The sequence below is a fragment of the Grammomys surdaster genome, unplaced genomic scaffold, assembly GCF_004785775.1.
Source record: "Grammomys surdaster isolate TR1022 unplaced genomic scaffold, NIH_TR_1.0 472, whole genome shotgun sequence".
NCBI classification, from domain to species: domain Eukaryota; kingdom Metazoa; phylum Chordata; class Mammalia; order Rodentia; family Muridae; genus Grammomys; species Grammomys surdaster.
The window spans coordinates 623,622-643,246 of NW_021604891.1; the positions used below are offsets into that span (position 1 = coordinate 623,622).

Here is a 19,625-nt window from a genome sequence, read left to right on the forward strand (position 1 = left end):
AGCTTCTTTATTCCCTAGGTTATGTGCAAACAATAACACTTCTTGGAATCTCTCACTTTTCCTTATTAGTTAACCATATTGATGTTTTTGATATGCGTGTGCTTATATAGTGGTACACAGCCTAGGCTACACAGCAAGACTCTGGGTTAAATAATAAAATATACATAGGAGTTGGCGAGTACCTTAGACTGACCCACATGAAATTATCCTTGTTCTAAGTAAAAATCTCCTTTATGAGTTTCTTGTGTTAGTCTTCTGTCACAGTGGGAAAACCCTGAGAAAGTAAAGGGAAGGAGAAGGGATTTACTTTGGACCACAGCCATGGTCCACAGCTAGTTGTCTTCATTGCTTTGGGGCCTGTGCTAGGCTGAACATCATATCAAAGAGCATACAGCTAAGCTCTTTATCTTGTGGTGTCTAGAAAACACAGGATGGGCCAGGATCCCAGTATCCTAGTTAAGGGCCCATCTCAAAAGACCTAACTTCCTCCACTAGGTCACATTCCTAAAAGTTCTGCCACTCCCCAGGAGAACCATGAGCTAGGGACCAAACCATTCAACACACGTGCTTTAGGTGGGGCACATTTAAGATCCAAACCACAGAGATGAATCAGTGAAAGACTTTATTTAGTTACTTGTTTTATGTTTTTCATCCTGTGTCCAACCGTTGGTGGGCATTTGTTTAAAAGGTATCTACTGCTTAGCACACTTGTTCCCAGGTATAATGTGAAATTGTTCTTAAATACCAGGCTTTCACTCAGTGAAATGCTAGCTTGAAAATCTTTTTATTTTCTAATTTAGAATCACATGTATCCAGGAAGCACACATCTGGCATACCCAGGATCTGGTAAGCTAAGGCAGAAGGACTATACATTTTAGGCAAGCTGGGCTACACATAAAGACTCTATTTTAAATAATAAAATAAGGAATCACATAGCTCTCCCTGTTTTTAATTTCTCATGTATAAGACAGCACAAATCATCATAACATGTCTTTTAATAAATGCATCTTGAATGGCTTAAGGTCACGTGATTTCCACTTGCAGTTTAGTGTTCATTCCTATATTAATTGGCAGCATAATAGTTTCCTAGTTCAGATAAAATAATAAAGAATTTTTTTATTATCTCATTTTCAGTCTCAAATACTATGTGCTCAAATGATTTATGTATATATGTATGTACAGACACATATATGTAATGACTATATCTATAAAAATTTCATTTGATATGGGAGATAATATGAGCAATGAAAATAAACTTATAGTCAAGTTTTTTAATATATATATATATGAACAAATGTATTTGTTTCTGAGTTTTCTACCTATGAAATAATGATGTTATCTTAATTATGAGTTTTAGAAAATAAAATCATCTAAATGCTTAGTATACTTTATATAAAGGAAAACCCCATACTTCATTTAAAGAGATTTACATGTTAACGTTTTAAAACATGATTTTTGGAACTTAACTTTTCTTAGTGTATATGAGGCTCAGGGATTGTCTCAGATGGAGAGAAGATTCTAAGAGCCAGAGATGGGTGACTCCAAGGAGACAGGACTTAGACACAGGCGTTCAAAAAGATTGTGGCAGCGCACACAAACGGCTGTGTCACGGTTCTCCTGAGAACTTATATCATCAGACCCACTCTCAGATCCATCGTTGTAGGTGGCACCATAGGTGTGAGCTCCATTTCAACTATTTCTCCGTTTTATAAGTTTTATAAGTTCAAGTCATTACTTGTACAATTTACATAGTCTATAAGGGAAATTATTTTTTAAACTCTGTGGTGCATCCGACCATTAGTTTCACACCAAAACGCCGTCTCTCCACAAACTTACGTAACACTCATCAGTTATCCAGACATGCAGAGATTAGGAAGGGCTATAAGAATGTGGCTTATTTCATAACTTTGAAACTTGGACTGCACTTTAGGGGTGCCACCTACTGCAGCTCCGTTTCTTAGTGAAATCCTGCCCATTTGCAGTTTGGAAACGTGTGGGCGTGGTTCCCTTGGCTGCTCCTGACCTCTGCTCGCACCTTGGTCTGCCTTGACCTCGCCCACACTGAAGTGACATAAATCAGATTTTTGACACGTTCTAAAGTATGAGCCACCGCTGCCGAAGCACTCAGCGTTCAAAAACTTGTGAAACGCTGCATGTCTAGAGAAATTTACTTTTTTTATGAGAATATAAATTTTTGTTGAGGTAAGCCCTGTTTATTTGGGGGAAAGGAGAAAACAGTGAGCCAATGGTTATATGTTTACTGTGCTTGTGTGTTCTCTCTCTCTTTTTCTCCCTCTCTCTCACCCTCTCTCTCCCTCTCTTTCTCTCTCCCTCTCTGCTTGTCTGTAAAAGAGATTGCCCCTAGAAGACTTTAATATTGCATGTTCTTACACGAAGTAATAGATTAAACTTTCATTACAGTCTTTGTACTAAGACAAAAGCTTGCAATCACAATGTAAGGATAAATACTTTATCTGCAGCTCTATTTTAATGCCTTTGTTTCTGTTACAGTAGCAAACTCTACTCATAAGCATTGTCTCAATTAACCGTGCCAAATCTCCGAGACCGTCAATTGATTGACAGGCCTGTCAAACGTGGACATGCTCTTATACAAGTTTTAAAGCTGTAACCGAAGTACTTAAATGCTTCTTGAGATTTTTCTATAGAATGGCCATTATCAACAAATTGAAAAGTTGGGAGGTCATAGCTTCGTCATAGAAGTTAGGTTTCTGAGGGCTTCGTGGTTTAAAAGCACAGATTTCTCTGGAGGTGGCTCAGTTGAGCACACGTCTGCACATCGCCATGCGCGTTTGCCAGCAAGACGCTGTGACACCGTCCTCACCCAAAGCTACACTTTGAACATCGATCTTTGTTTTATCTGTTCATGTTTCAGTACTGTCTATGTGTCTACGATGCTTGGATTCTGTCAGGCGTGTTTTGTTTTCAGCATTTTAGAGTTTTGCTGATGGAACATTTGGCACGTTATAATACCCTCAAAACAATAACTTTCCCTAAAATATAAATTTTAAATTATTTTAGGTGCTGTTTTTCAACTCTAATCCTTCTACCGAGAATGAAACTATTTAGACATTAAGATGCCAACAGGTAATTTCTTGTAAGTTCATACTTTTTGTCTATGTGTGAATTTATTTAGTAAGAAAATAACAAATGTATATTAATATAAAGCTATATTGTCCCCCATGTAAAGCCTTCCAAAAACATTAAATAATTTAGCTTTAATAGACATAAAGCTATTTTGCTTTTTACTTATATTCTATTGGTTTGTTTTCCTTTTTACAAAGTGAAAGATTCTACCTTTTTATCTCAAATACTAAGTAAATGAAATCAGAATAAAATTAGATTAAGAGGCAGTAATTCAGGTTAGGTGAGTAATGCTAGAAGCTGGATTATTAAGAGATACGGCTTTTTATAAAAATAGAAAAGGGAATCTGAAAAAAAGAAAACAACTTTGGGCCAGTTTTTTGTTGCTGTAACACTAAATTCTTTGTAGTGTTTTTTGTCTTCTTTAGTATTGTATACCTTTTTTATGCTTTCATAGTTGCAATCTGAAACTGACACAAATTTTTCTTGTTTCTAATTTAAACTTTTCAAATTCAGATTGTAGATTTCTAACTCTTTGCAATTATATGTTAACAGGTATCAATATTTTAGAAAGTCAATATACTAGCAAGTTTTTTTTAACAGCATATCGTTTTTTAATGCCAAGTTGGATGTCATATAAAAGTAATGCATTTTCTTCTTCACATTAGAAGATTCTAGATCATGTTTAAGGCAGAAACAATGGAACTAGCAATAGGCAATTTTAAAGCAATATGATGTTCTCTTTAAGGAGAAATTCTCAATTTTCCCATGTAAATAGCCGTCAATGAAGACTGGTAAAGGAAAGGTCAAAGGTTAAAGAGAAAGTAAAGGTGGAGAAAAAGTAGGGAAAGAGGAAAGCAAGAGAGAAAACGTGACTTCTTTCCTTGGTAGTCTGACATTTGGGCTGGATCTAAGCATCAGGCTAAATTTTCAAGGATTTTTTAGAGGGAGCAGCTATCATGGGAATCCCCTTCAAATTAACCCTCATGTGATTGTTTCCTTTGTTTTTTTGATACTGATATGTAAACATTTTTTTAGAAATCAGAATCAGAATCTATTTTAATTATCTAAATCGTTCCCCACTATAATTTACATATAGATATATCAACATATATCTATACATAAATATTGATATATATCAATATATATACACACATATATATATACACATATATATACATATACACACACATATATATATATACATATACACACACATATATATATATACATATACACACATATATGTGTATACATACACACACACAGACACACAGACACACAGACACACACACACACACACACACACACACACACACACACACACAAACACACATATATATATATATATATATATATATATATATGACATAAACAGTAAAATAAAGATCTAAATACAACTTTGTCCAGGAAGTATCTAAGTACTACAGAATTCTCGGGCTGCATGAGGGACAGGCAACGTTTTGTAGTAAGGCTGTACTTTAACTGTGAAGATTTCTTATTTCTGTTATATAGCTTCTACATTTATTATTGTCAACAGCCATATCGTTGAGACAGAATGACTTTTCTTTTAAGGGATAGATGCTCTTGTCCATGAAATAAGGAATAAAATTGTTTTACTTTGTGAAAAGAAAATTCATTCTTGTAAAGAAAAAATGCTGATTTGTTCTTAGATGAGACATTTCAACTCCAGGTGGCCTCAGAAAAGCATTAACCGTGTCTATTTCATATGCATGTGTGTTGTAGATCACGAGCAGCCCTGTGGTCCCAGGCACAGGTCATTTTGCCTGAATGGGGGGATTTGTTATGTGATTCCTACTATCCCCAGCCCATTCTGTAGGTGAGTGATGTGGACTGGGGGAGAGGGTGATTTCAGTTTCATCATTTGATTTTAAAAGAAGGTAAAAAGTATAAGATGAAGGGGAGTCGGGATGTTCTGTTCTCTCTACGTAAGACAATAAGCTTCTGGAAGAAAACCAAACAAAGCAACAGATACAAATCTCAATGTGGTGGCCATTTTCAAGCGTGGTTTGGTAGTTACCAAATCCTAGGCAGATTATAAAGAAGAACGCACTCAAGAGACCTTTCTGAATTTTAGTATTTTAACAGTTTAGAGAAAATGACCAACATTGGTCAATATTGTTAGAAAAACACATGAGAAATCACTAGTATAAAAAGCTCAAACAAGACATTTTTTTTTTAGAATACTTAAATACAAGGTAACAAACTAGTCTTTAACCTTCTCTTCCAATAGACAATAACCACTGTTTTAAGAGATTTAAAAGACATCATAGTTCACCCTCCAAATTCTAATTGTTCAGTTCCAAGTTTAAAACTTTCCATTGTGACTTTTTCTTTAACCTATGGATATTATTTCTTGGTTATAATCCCTTAATGTGTAAATTAATTGCATCGTGGTCAGAATATTTGAACCCCATTGAGTTGTCTCTGCACCAAATAAGCTAAAAGGCAGGTCTAAGAATACCAGGATTTGGAGATTCACTAAAATGGGAAGGAAGCTTGGTTGCCTGCAACTTTTTTACTTGGATAAATGTGTTTTTAGTACATGTCTGAAAAGTTATGTACTCTGGAGAATTCACCGGCAATGAAAGAGAACAGGCAGTTTGCTGGTAGAATACCAAATTTAAGAGTGTGTCTAGTTCCTTTCTGATTCCAATTTTGAACAGCAGTAGTGAAGAGCCAACAGCACACTCTGAACTTGTAATGGGTAGAGGGTGAGGCTCAGAGAGCTGGCCACCGTAGTGTGTAGCCATAAGTCAGTGGGGTTGGCCCTATCTGGCAATGAATGAACCATGTAACCAAGAGCCGTTCAACACCCAGGAGGAAGAGGGATGGGGCTGGATGAGACACGTGGGCAGAGGAGATTGAGAGTTAAGGAATAGAGTGTCTGAGGGTTCAGGTGAGTTCAATAACAGACATTTTAACTCATGTATTATTTTATTAAAAAATAATTTCCTTTCAATGACCTTCAACATTCTAATATAGTTGTTATTGTTATAGACTGTAGTAGAAATATCTGAGGGTGATAAATTCCTTTTCTGTCCCTTCTATACTATCCCCTGTATTCCCTATCATCTTGTCATGGAGAAATCCAGACTCATTTCCAACTGGTTTTGCTGGTTCAGCCAGTTGTCACTTTGGATTTCTTCTTTGCCCTATCTCTTTAATCTCTCCAGTCCTTTCTGTTTTTACTGTCAGACCTTCCTGGCCCCAGGTTTGTCTAATAGAAATAGTTCCCAAGCTAACTCCTGGAGCCCCATTTGCATCACTGTACCTACGAGATCACGAAAGCTTCAACAATAGCCCCTATACCTGCACACTGACTGTGTCCTTACTATCCTGCTTCGCTTTTTAGGCCTTTTTACAGTTTGGTACCCAGCCTACCTTTGTGGCCTTTGCCTCACACTCTGTCAGTGCTTGATCTAGAAGCAACTGTTTGCATTAAATACACTTTGCATTATGCTGGTTACCTTGAATTTGCAACTGTTCTGCCTCTTCTTTGTATGCAGCCACATTCAAAACCTATTAATATTTCAAGGCTGCCTTCTCCCTAACCCTCGACCCCACCATAAATCAGAGCTGACTTCTCCCTGTGCACTTCTACAGAAATAAGGGAAAGTTATTACTTTATATGTTTGGTCATTTGTATACTCAGTACTATTTTATTAAAATATAAATACCCTCTAGTCTGCCTCACCACCTGTAGACTGAATGATTCATTGTCCATGGTGAAGTTTTAGAAATAATTTTAAGTCTGAATCAGTGATCAGTATTCTTTAGGGGAACAGGTAAGTGAATTCCGAAAAAATAAAAATGAAATTCTACAATGGTGATGTCTAAATATGTCTTGCAGCTCTGATACAATCTCTCCGTGCATACAGTAAGTGGCATTTTCTCCTCTTGTCTGTACTTTTTTCTCTGTTGAACATTCTTAGAACCTACTCTGGATTTCTTTATGTAATTTAACTAGCTAGACTTTTAAATAAATTTCTTAAGCTAACATCTTAATTGAGCAACTGATGTCAATTCTTCAGTAATACTTGGCCATGGTAGCTCAGTACTCAGAGCTGGAGGCAGTAAGCTCACTGCGGGTCCATGGCCAGCCTGGGAGACTCTGTCGCTGGTGTTTGTTAAAACTGGCCTCAAAGCCTGGTTCCTGGACAGAATTTGAAGTGGTCAGCCTGTGCTAGAGGAGAGAGTGAATTCTTAGAGATGGGCCAGGGTTGTACATGTCCAATAGACCAAGCTTCTCATTTTCCTGAAATATTTCCTGTGTCTTTATCTGTTTGGTTTCTCAATAACTAAAGAGCTAGGCCAAACATTCCTTCTGTAATTTTGAATCTTCAATGTGATTTCTGATAATTTTTACTTAAAATATTTTGAAATAATATTATTAAGCTCATATAAATATATAATGGATTATTTTCTGGTAAATGTCCCTTTCATCTTCGTATGATACTGACCTTCTTTGTCCCTAATAATGGTTTCTGTCTTTGCACATATAGTTCATTGACATTAGGGTGGCTAAACTAGTTGTCCCTTATTGAATATTTGAATAGGAGATTTTTTCCTTCAATTTTTTATTAAATGTAAGCTTAATAAAAAGCTTATTAAGAGTAAGCTTTTCTTAAAAAAAATTCAGTCTGAAATGTTTTTCTTTTAATAAGAGTTAATCAAATTTTGTTTTTCTGGTTATATTATTAAATTTTTAAATCAGCTTGTAACCATCTTCCCTTGTGATCTCTACTGTGCTTTAAAGATTCCTTCTGATCTTTTCAGTGTGTTTTGTTTCATTTTATTTTGTAGCAAGATCTCACACTGGCCCAGGCTGACCTGGAACTAACTCCTCTTATGTAATCCAGAATGGCCTGGAACTAACTCCTCTTATGTAACCCAGGCTGGCTGGGATTCAGGCATGTGCTGCTGCCATCCCCAGCTTCCTACTTCCCTTTAGTTTTAGGACCTTGAACTATGTGCATCTAATTAGGATGTATAACACGTGTGCTAAGCCTGACTCCATACTGCTCCCCCTGCTAGAGATGCTGTACTCCTCGGTCTGTGAGGTACATGGGTTTCCTACTCCCCGTGAAGCCTTCTGGGTCCTTTGTAAGCACCTGTCACCCCAGGGTCATGCTAGCATGAGAGCTGACACTCGAACATTTTTATTTTTATTAAGCCGCAATTAAGTGTTTTTTTTTCTTTGTCATTCTAAGAATTCATTGTTTATGTCTGTGTTCAAACCGTTTATCTAGTTTATGCTGATCTTTGTGTTTGCTATGAGATAACGTTTGTTGATTGGTTTGTTTTTTTTAATGAACCTATGCAGTTCTTTTTAGCATCATGTGGTGAAAACTGTCTTTTCTTCACTGAATGGTCTTGGTGTTTTGACCATGTGTGTGAGGGGTTATGTCTGGGCTCTGTAATTCTGCCGAATTTGGTCAATAGTCTGCACTTAGATTTAAAACAAAAAACAAACAAAAAAAAACCACAAAAAACTAGTTTTATTTTTTTAATGTGTGTAAATGTCTTTCTTGTATGTATATGTCTTAGTTAGGGTTTCGATTGCTGTGAGGAGACACCATGACCAAAGCAACTCTTATAAAGGACAACATTTAATTGGGGCTGGCTTACAGGTTCAGAGGTTCAGTCCATTATCATCAAGGCGGGAGCATGGCAGCATCCAGGCAGGCATGAGACTGGAGAAGCTGAGAGTTCTACATCGTCAACCACTGGGAAGACACTGACTCCCACATGGTTAGCAGGAGGTTTTCATTGCCCACCCCCACAGTAAAACACTTCTTCCAACAAGGCCACACCTCCAAATAGTGCCACTCCCTGGACCAAGCATATTTGAACCACCATTGTATGTGTGTATGTATGTGTGTATACATGTGTGCCATGTGTGTTTCTGGTGCCCTGGAAGATCAGAAGAAGCATCATAGCCCCTAGAACTGTAGTTATAGATGGTCTCAAGCCACCATGTGGGTGCTGAGGACCAAACCCGGATCCTCTGCAAAAGCAACCAGTGCTCCCAACCCCTAAGCCATCTCTCCAGTTCCCCACACTTACATTTTTATCACAGTTGTTTATCATGTATTTGTATGGGAAGGAGTGTGCGTGCCATGGCCATATGGAGGTCAGAGGACGGCTAGGTAGGACTTGGCTCTCTCTACCCTGCTCAGTGGACACCACTCTTACCTACTGAGCAAACCTGCCAGCCCTTATCACAGTATTTTAATAGTGTAGTTTTATAGTTAGTTTTTAATTCAGAAAAGGAGAATTTTTCAATTTTCTTTTTCCAGAATGTTTTGGCTGATCAATGTACTTTAAAAGTCCCTAAGAATCTTCACTTGATTTTAGCCAAAGGCTGAGAAGAATCTTAAGAATCGATGGGCTTTTTATTGTTGTTCTGTATAGATACCCAGTTTGGATCAGATGACCTTGACAACTCATACAGCCTTCTTATTTGCTTATTCATTTTAGACAGGTCTCCTAAGTAAACCAAGCTAGTCTTGAACTCACAGAGATCCACTCACCTCTGCCTCCCACGTGCTGGGATTAAAGGCGTGTACCACTACACCTGTTCATTTCTTTATTCTGTGTCAGATATTATATATGAAAACCATAAAGGTTCAAGGATCTCCACACACTTCTAGCAGGCCTTAGGAACAACAGTAGGGATAGGTTGTCTTCTCAGTGACTGGGACCCTTTGCAGCTCGGCTTCAGCTCAATGTGGGCAACTTCATCTGGTTTATCATGTGTCAAAGATAAACATTAAACAAAAAAATAAAAGAACAAGGTCCTATAAGATTAATGAGATTGAATCTTTATATCATATATGAGGAAAATTGATATCTTAATAAAGTTGAAGACTTCTGACTCCTGTACATATCATATATCCTAGTAAGGTCTTCTTCAGTAATACCTGTCTTATAGTCTTACTATAATATTGTCGCAAATACTCTTTTTATTTTTAAAATAGGCATCTTAATGGTTTGGGTTGGTATTTTAAACGGCATCTAAAATTTCATTTTTAAAATATTTATTTATTTACTTATTTATTTATTTATTTATTTATTTATTTATTAACTCTGCAGTTGGGTCCTTTATTTCTCTTTTGCACACTAGGCCATGAATTTGTATAGAATGACCTCCAGCAGCTCCGGCTCTTCTCCATAAGTCCTCATGAAGTGTGCTGCTCTGGGTGGCGCAGGCTGGCGCTTCAGCTGAACCCAGGTGCCCTTCTCTTTGGCTTCCTTTTTCTTCTGATCGTTCTCCTTCACCGACTTGGGAAGCTGTCTCTGCTCTTCGAGTGTTTAATGTGCTCAATCCACACATTGACCCTCTTGGCCAGAATCCTGCCCTTAACTTGCTTGTTTACAATGATGCCCACGGCATGCTGGGTGACACTTGATTCTTCCGGTTTTTGCCATGGTAACACTTATAGAGCATTCCTTTTTGAACAGTGCCCATTTCCTTGATGTCTGCAATATCCCCCTTCTTGTAGATTTGCGTGTAATGTGGCCAAAGGAACAACTCCATGTTTCCTAAAAGGCCTAGAGAACATAGACCAAGTGCCTCTCCTCTTTCCCTTTGTGTTTGTCATTTTGAGGAGTTGACTGGAAGATGGCTGCCACGGCGGAAAGGAAGCGAAATATTTATTTATTTATTTATTTATTTATTTATTTATTTTGTTTTTTTTTTTTTAAATAGGATTTCTCTGTATAGCCCTGGCTGTTCTAGAACTTGTTCTATAGACCAGGCTGGCCTTGAACTCAGATCTGCCTGCCTCTTCCTCCCAAGTGCTGGGATTAAAGGCATGGGTTACCACCACTCAGCCTGTTTCTGTTAGTTAATTAATTTATTTATTTAACTGGATGGTCGATTTGAACCCTCCTTCTTTCTCAGTTGGCTTCCATACTGTCTTTTCCTACAGTCTGTGTATTTGCACCCCATGATTGGACAACTGGGGTATAACACTTAGTCCCAGCTCCAGCTTTTGACTCAGATTAACCTAAAGTGTTATCTTTATTTCCAAAAGACTTAGAGGGGTGATCTTGGTATATATATTAATAATTTTTTTAAAAATTTTTTATTGTACCAATTATATATGACATAAATTTATTATTTTAACCATGTTTAAATGTATACTTCAGTGTATTGAGTATACTCAGTATTGTGTGGTTACCACCACTCGTCTCTGTGCTTACCTTGTGGACCAGGGCTTGGTAGCATTTAAACAATACCTTATATCCACTCATCCTGTAAAATGCATTTCTGGGAGTGAGATTGTTGGGCTGAAGACAAATACATTTATGACTTTAATGTGTTACAAACTCACTCTCCCGAGAGCTTTTGATACGATAGTTGAACTCCCACTAATACGGTCTTTGGGTGCCTCTTTCTCCATCTATACCCTGGAAAAGGACAGGACAAACTTCTAGAGTTCTGCCAATCTGATAAATAAAAACAGAATTCTTTTAAGTTATATTCTTCTAATTCTAAGTTGAGTTGAGTATGTCATTATTTAAGTATGATTGAAATATTTCATAATGTATTTGTTTATTTTCATGATTAGAATTTTTATTCCTTTCCTTATAAGACTTCCATTTTAAACTTGGATATTTTTCCCCCTATGACATCAGTCATTGAAAATTACTTCTAGTTTATTCTTTTTAACTTAACCTATTTACTTTTTCCATGTGGTAGCTTTGCTTTCTTGAAGTCAAATTCTGTTATTCCTTAAAGCTCTTTGAGATTCAGTCATTCTAAGGAACGCCCTCCTTGGTCTCTGTTTATAAGGAATTCACCCATGTTTGCTTCAGGGACCTCTTTAAATATCTGGGTTTTGTATATTATGTGGTTAAGGATCTACATTTATCTCCTTTAAAATGTTTACTTAGTGGGTTTGTGCTGCTAACAATAGAACTGCATTCCTCTCAGTTCTAGAGGTTAGGAAGTCTAAGATCATGGAACTGGCATTTGGTGCCCTCACAAAGCAAGGGCCTAGGTTAGCTTGCTCAGCCTGTTAATAGTCCACAGCAGGGAGTAAGTCAGGACAAGCATTTTGGAGAGAACAGATTGAAGGCAGGCCAGCAACTCTGTCTCCCAGCATTTCTGCTCTGGCTGTCCCACTTCCCATTATTAGCACGTCAGTCCCATGAGGACAGGAGTCTACATTTCTATGCTAGTAGGTAGCAATCTCTCTGAGCTGCTGAATTTTTATATTAAGTTTAATATACAATAAGTCTAGTGGTTGTCTCCTGCCATGCTTTTTGATATTTCCATCTGAACTTTGGAATTAATTTAACTGTTCAGAAGAAAAAGAACATGGTTTTAGAGGGGTGAAGTTGCTTTAATTGTGTTAAACTCACTTAAGGAACATTTATTTGTTTCTAATGTGGACACTTCGTATCTAGGATTGTGAAGTGTTTGCAGTTGTCCAGAGTCTCTCTCAAGTACTTCAGGGATGCCCTCAACATAGAATAAATGTTTTGAATATCCCTGAAGGGAGCTTACTCCATACACTTTGTGTTTTAATAAATCAGTTTTCCCTATGAGTTTAAAAAGTAAATTAAAGTAAATTATTTCTATGCTTAGGACGCTTGTGGGTCTTTCTCAGATAAAAGCCAATGGCTGACAAAGCACAGCCTTCTCCAGGGCTCTGGCCTTGTGCCTCGCTCTTGTCTTCTTTCTCATCTCCTGAGCCACAGCAGCAGCCCTGCTGTTTTCTACACAAGGACTGCTCAACTCCTGCCCATGTCTCCCTTCTGTGCCAGCTGCTTTCCCTGTGATTTCTTCAAGGGCAGTTCCCTTATGGCCTTTATATTTTATAAATCATCCTCCCAGGGAAAGCTGAGGTTCACTTTCCTTCTCCCACTCTGATTCTCCAAACCTCCCACCATCTACTGATAAACTACATAATGTTTTATTTAGTTTTCAGTTTCTAATTCCCTAAGGTAGAATATAAGTTCCACAGCAGAATATGTTTTTATCTGTTTTGTTTTTCAAATCTATATAGAACAGCTGTAGAGCAGTTATTGGGTGATTACCTTTGGAATGAATGAATGCCCTACGACTTTGTTGAAGTCTTTTATAGTTTGTAAAGTTTCTGATAGCTGTTGGGTTTTCACCGGATGGGGTCAAAATCAGTAGTGTGTTCTAAAACCCACCCAAAGCTTTTACCCATTATAAAGACTCTCACAGGAGGATTTACCATTTCTGTTCTATACACTGTAGCAGAGGCTCTTAGTGTCCAATACAGACTCGTCTGTTCTGCATTTCCTAGTCTTGCTTGCAGATACATTGGGTCCATGCAGCCGATCCTCACAGTGGATATCAACAAAAGGGCCACTGGCAAGTCTGGCTTTTAAAGCCAGCTTCTAAAAAACACTCTAGCCCTTGTTTATCCTTCCCAGGGACCCAAGAGCCATATTTTCCAGGAAGCAAAACCAGGAGATAGAGAAGATAGCCAGGTGGGATTGGGCATTAGACTGTACAATGAACGGGAAAAACTTTTGTTGCATTAAATTACCAGTGTTTGAGAGTGTGCCTTCAAGGCAACAGAAAGCAACTTAAGGAGATGCACTGGTTTGCTACTGCTGTGCTAAACACCGTGATCAAAAGAAACTTGGGGAGGAAAGGGTTTATTTGACTCATACTGGTACTTCATGGTCCATCATCCAGGAACGCCAGGTCAGGAGCTCAAGGCAAAAGCTTAAACAGAGGCCCTTGGGGAACACTGAGTCATTTCCTGTGGCCTGCTCAGCAACCTTTCTTATGTAACCCAGTCCTACCTGCACTGCTGCTGGTCAACTCGGCCCTCATACATCAGTTAGCGATGGAGAAGGTGCCTCCCCTTGACATTCACCCAAGCTAATTTTTACGGAGACATCTCCTCAGCTGAACTTCCCTCTTCCTGAGTGACACGGGCCTGTAGAGGTTGACAGGTGAAGTTACCTATGATGGGGGAAGGGGTTAATTTTGGCTTCCGGTTTGTCAGCCGCATGAGGCCGCTGATCGATAGTATTACACCCTCTCTCGGGAAACAGAAACAGTGTCAGTGTTCAGCTTCTTTCTATTCAGTCTGTGACCCCAGCCCACATTCAAGGTAGGGCTTTCCGCTTCAGTCAGACTTTCTGGAAACACCCTGGAGGTGTGTTTCCATGGAGTTTATAAATCTAGTCAGGCCAACAATAAGAATGACTGCACAAATACCTTGCGATGTATGTTTTCAAATTTCTCATGAAGTCGAACTGGTACCAGAATTTTTAAACTGTGCTGCTTTCTGCTAGGGAAACTAGTAGATAATTTACCCCATAAATGTAGTTGTGATTTTGTACAAGGGTGTTGCTGAACAGCGAGCACTCTTATTTAGCCCACGATTTCCTTCCCCCATTAACAAATCAGCTCTTCGGAGCGTCGCAAACCTTCTTAGTCTAATGGAGTATGAAATTGAGAAAAGTGCCCAGTGGGGGCTGGGGTCCTTCAGAGTCCTGACAGATAGTGCCCTCTTATTTTACACCTACCTCATCCTTTTTACAAATTATCTCAACCAATATGTGTGAAGTGAAACTCCAAATATAGCGGCAGTCCTGGGGATCAGCTGGAAGTGCGCAGTGCTGGTATTTATGGGTCCTCATTATGCAGCTTCCGTAGAGCATTTCATTGGAAGATTTTTGAGGTTTGAAGTAGACCCCATTTACTTTCATATTCTGACATAACCGTTTCATCAGACCCCCACAAGACTCTAAGTAAATATCATAATAGACACACTAAGATCCAGCGCGGTCACTATGTAGATAAGTTATCTACATAAATAATTAGCCACTTCAACAGGAAGTTGTTAGGAAGTAATCTGGCACATTTTTTCAGTTTTGTGAATGAATTTCTTTTTTGCTACATCCAAGAAGATTTGAATGAGAGGCTACGAGCCAGTTCTCTAAACTAACCAATTAACTTACTTTATTTCCCCAACTTCTCAGTATACTCTTTTTCCAGCATTATATCTTTATCCTTCTTTGTCCAGTATAGTCAAGCATACATGATACATTGAAAAAGGCACATACCTTTAATTATAGCACTTGGGAAGCAAAGGCAGGTGGATCTCTGTGAGTTAAAGGCTAGCCTGGTCTAGCCTGGTCTATACATAGTTCTAGGACAGCCAAGGCTGTATAGTGAGACCCTATTTCAAAAACACAAAAACAAACAAACAAAAATCCTCCAAAACATGTTTGTTTAACAATATGAAAAATAAGCCGCAAACTCTCGCAGTTAAAACAAAATTTTCGCTACTCCATGCACATGTCTTAATGTGTCTGGGGAAAACTAACGGTGTTGTAGACTGCCGTGACAGCGTGCCGAGGACTAGGAGGTGTGACAGCTTGTATTTCTACACTGCAAGTGGGTCTCATCTCTCATCATCAGGCATACACTGACTCAGCTTACAGAAACTAGTGCCTAAAATAAGCTTGTTAACTTACTGGTTTATAGTGGGTATAATTACCACGGTCTTGGGTTTATGAGAACCAGGCATTTTCTCCCCCTATGGACTAACACAGATAGGAAGCCAAATTTATAATCAGAGCACTTAGTTTAGAATATTATTGACTGGGGGAAAAAAAGTGATCTAATTTGAATGTATAACTTCCCTGATGCATCATTTATTTCCATGAGAGGAAAACATCTCCCATCGGGCTGTGACGCGTCATGTCGCCTGGCCAGAGCTGCCTCTGTTTGATTGCATCTTAAATACTCACTACTGACACTTGCCTCTGCCCTTCCCACACCTAGGTTTCTTTGCCAACCAACAATTTCTCTAGGTAGACAGTTCTGTCTTTATACAGGTTAATGTATATTAAGCCAGTCTCCGTTACTTAAAGGAACTTTGCTTTGCTCAGCTCTGTTTCATTAACTTTGTAATTAATTTTTAATTAAATAACCTTATTTCCTTCCGTTCTACATATTGTATGCCACATCAGTTTCCTGCTTATACCCAACAATCAATCTGAATATAGTCCAGGTCTAAGAAATGAGTATTCGAGCCTGAATTATTTCCCTTTATACGTTTTTCTTCTAAGTCTTGCCTTTTAGGAATATCATTCATGTGGCCACTCTACTTCAGCCTGAGAGAAGAGCCTCAATTCTTAAATCCCTCGAGGTTCTTTCATGCTTGGAGTTCATCAGAACACATTCTGGTTTAAACCTGTTTCTTAGGACAGGCTGGAGTTGGTCCCACTCCTTTCCAATAAAATGTTGAGCTCTGAGAATGTGACAGTGCCATGAGAAAAGCCCCCAAAGGTAACTAGGAGTAGGTAGAAACAAAAGGAAGAGGTGTGGAAAAGGGACTGTCACCATGTGAGTTTTCCCCTTTCAATGGCCATTTGCCTGTGGATTCGCCCTTAAAACTAGGTAAAGCCCTGCAGGCAAACATCACATCTGGAACTTAATGGCAGACATCTTACAGAGGCAACTTTATAGAGGAGAAGTTAGGTTAGGTAACTTAGTTAGCAGTTAGAACTTAGAAGTTAGCAGTGAGGTAGAAAATGGGGCTGACTGCTCATGGCTTGCTATTACTTTTAAATGGGATTTAAACACCCTAAAATTTTGGGTGACAACCCTGTGAATATACTAAAATCATTGCACCATTATATGTTGAATGAGTTACATGTTATAGAAATTATATCTCTCAACAAAGCTGTTAAAATGAAAGCAAGATAAAGATATGTTTTCAGGTATATGAAAATGAAGATCATTCATTGACAGTCAGCCTGGACTAGACGAAAAGCAAAACTCTCCAGATTGAGGGAAAATAGAGCCTATGTCTACAGAAATGCACGAAGAGCACTTAACAAGAGTGAAAATGTATACTCATACCAAACTCTTAAGTTTCAACTTAGGTAAGATACATATGACTATTTAAACCAAAAGTGTATTGTGGAACATACCGGGTCAAAGCATGCCCCCGCGGGTCACAGAGGAGCAGGTGATGATGATAGCGTGGGAAGATTTTATGACAAGGATGCGCGTTTCAGCCCCAGGGACATAATACAGACGGAGCTGTAAGGTTCATAGACACGTTAACATGAGCAGCTGAATGGGACAAAAAGAAATCACTGGGGAAGACCAATATCAACCTATCAACTTTGTTAACTGCTAATGGGCTAAACATGTTCACTAAAAGAAGCATTACCACACACACACACACACACACACACACACACATACACACACACACACACACTTGCGTGCACATGGGAGGAGGGCTATGGGAAAAGGGAAGAGAGAGATGAGAGGACCAGAAATTTTAATAAGACACAGTAATGGATGAGGGAAACAGTTGCACCATGGAGACAGGAGGCCACAGCTGGAGTAGTGACAATGGCACTGGAGGACGTAACCCTCAAGCAGAGTGTCACCTGACAGGAAGGAGTAGAAGATGTCATTGTATGTACTTACTGTTTGTGATTTTATAAATGTGTATGCTGTTTTGATCTAATGCACTGCCTTTCCCCCTCCCCTCCAGGTCTGCTACCTCCACCCCCTTCCCTCCCAACTTCATGTGCTCATCTCATAATTTTTAAATTATGTACCCACCGGGTACATTCAGCCCACATGGCTGCATGGGAATGGGTGTAGGCCCATCTGGAGCATGGGTGGCCTCTTAGGGATCACATCCCTGAAGAAAAACAGAGTGTCTCTCTCCTCAGTAGCCACCAACTGAAAATAGCTTCCCAGCTAGGGGTGGGGCCACACGAGCCCCTCGCTGGTCTGTGCTGGGATTTTGCCTGGCTCAACCTTGTGCAGGTCTGGTGTCTGCAGTCACGGCTGCCATGAGTTCACGTGTGCAATGGTGTGTTTCATTTGCCTAGACCTGGTTTGCTGCACGTGTCCATTGCTTCTGGCTCTAAGCCTTTTTTACCAAAGAGAAATATTTTATAATGAAAACCTGTTAGTTAGGAAGATAATAATCACAGATATGTGTGAAACTAGCAACAGGAATAAAAAATGCATGAGATATTTGAAAAATCTGTGAGGCAAATAGATAAACCCACGAGTTAGAGATTTCAAGGACTCTCTCTCAGCCGTTGATAGGACAGAATATCCCAAGAACTGCTACCAACCACCCACTAGACCAAACTGCTTCCAACAGAGCTTAACATCTATATTCCATTCATGATACAGTTCATGATACAGTTGTAAACATATAACTTATGCTGGGCTAAGAAGTCCCTTAGTAAACTTGTGGTTGAAATTTTACAGAACAAAGATTAGCAAACACGTGGACCAAAGCCCCTAATCACCAATTTCTAAAGAATATGGGTTAATAATGGTTTTACATTTGAAAGTATTTTTAAAGACTATTTTTTGACATAGGTGATTTATATGAAATTCTAACCTCAGTGTTTATAATAGTTTTATGATCACAGGCTCACTGACATATCATCTATACTTGCTTTTCTATATAGGTGAGTACTGCTAAAGACACCATGAACCACAGTACCTAAAATACCCATTTTCTTTTTACAGAAAACATTTTCTGACCCTTGCCATAAAATATGTTTTTATTTCAACATATTTTAGAGACAAGAATTCATACTGTATCCCAGGCTGGCCTGACACTTACTGTGTAGCCCAGGCTAGCCTCAAACTCATGGAAATCCTTCTGCTTCAGAGCCCAGGAAAGAATAAATAAAATTGCTGACATCTATAATGAAAGAAATATATTATTACTGCAGATATCCTGCAGACACTGAGTCTGTGTCTTCTTCCTGAGAGCATACGTAGACTAGATTTGCTTTCTTTTTTTTTAAAGATTTATTTATTTATTATATATGAATACACTGTCGCTGTCTTCAGACACACCAGAAGAGGGCATCCAATCTCATTACGGATTGTTGTGAGCCACCATGTGGTTGCTGGGATTTGAACTCAGGACCTCTGGAAGAGCAGTCAGTCCTCTTAACCGCTGAGCCATCTCTCCAGCCCCAAAGGTGTTTTTTTTGTTTTGTTTTGTTTTTGTTTTGTTTGTTTTTTTTTAGGTTTTTGAGACAAGGTTTTTCTGTGTAGTCCTGGCTGTCCTGGAACTCACTCTGTAGACCAGGCTGGCCTTGAACTCAGAAATTCGCCTGCCTCTGCCTCCCAAGTGCTGAGATTAAAGGCGTGCACCACCACTGCCTGGCTTAGATTTGCTTTCTAAGTTAGGTTTCTGTTGCTGTGATAAACACCATGACTAAAAGCAACTTTGGAAGGAAAGAATTTATTTCACCTTACAGGTTACTGTCCATCACTGAGGGAAGTCAGGGCAGGATCCTAGAAGCAGGAACAGAAGCAAAGGCCATGGAGGAGTGCTGCTTACCGACATGGCTTACACAGTTGGCATTCTTGTACAACCCTGGACCATCTGCCCAAGGGTGGGACTACTCACAGGGGGATGACTCCTTTCACTCCAATCAGTGATTAAGAAGATGCCCCACGAATATATATGTATAATATTTGTATG

General features: G+C 38.8%; 1 protein-coding gene across 3 annotated transcripts in view; it reads left to right on the top strand.

The window, feature by feature from the left end:
* The first annotated feature begins 2,099 nt into the window (after positions 1-2,099).
* Positions 2,100-19,625, top strand: part of Nrg4 (neuregulin 4) — a 62,812-nt gene continuing 45,286 nt past the window's right edge. For all 3 annotated transcript variants that reach the window (XM_028781562.1, XM_028781563.1, XM_028781564.1), the window contains exons 1-3: positions 2,100-2,202; positions 3,040-3,105; positions 4,849-4,942. In XM_028781562.1, the coding sequence (XP_028637395.1) occupies positions 3,096-3,105; positions 4,849-4,942 (104 nt within the window). In that variant the 5' untranslated portion in view covers positions 2,100-2,202; positions 3,040-3,095. The remainder of the gene's footprint in view (positions 2,203-3,039; positions 3,106-4,848; positions 4,943-19,625) is intronic.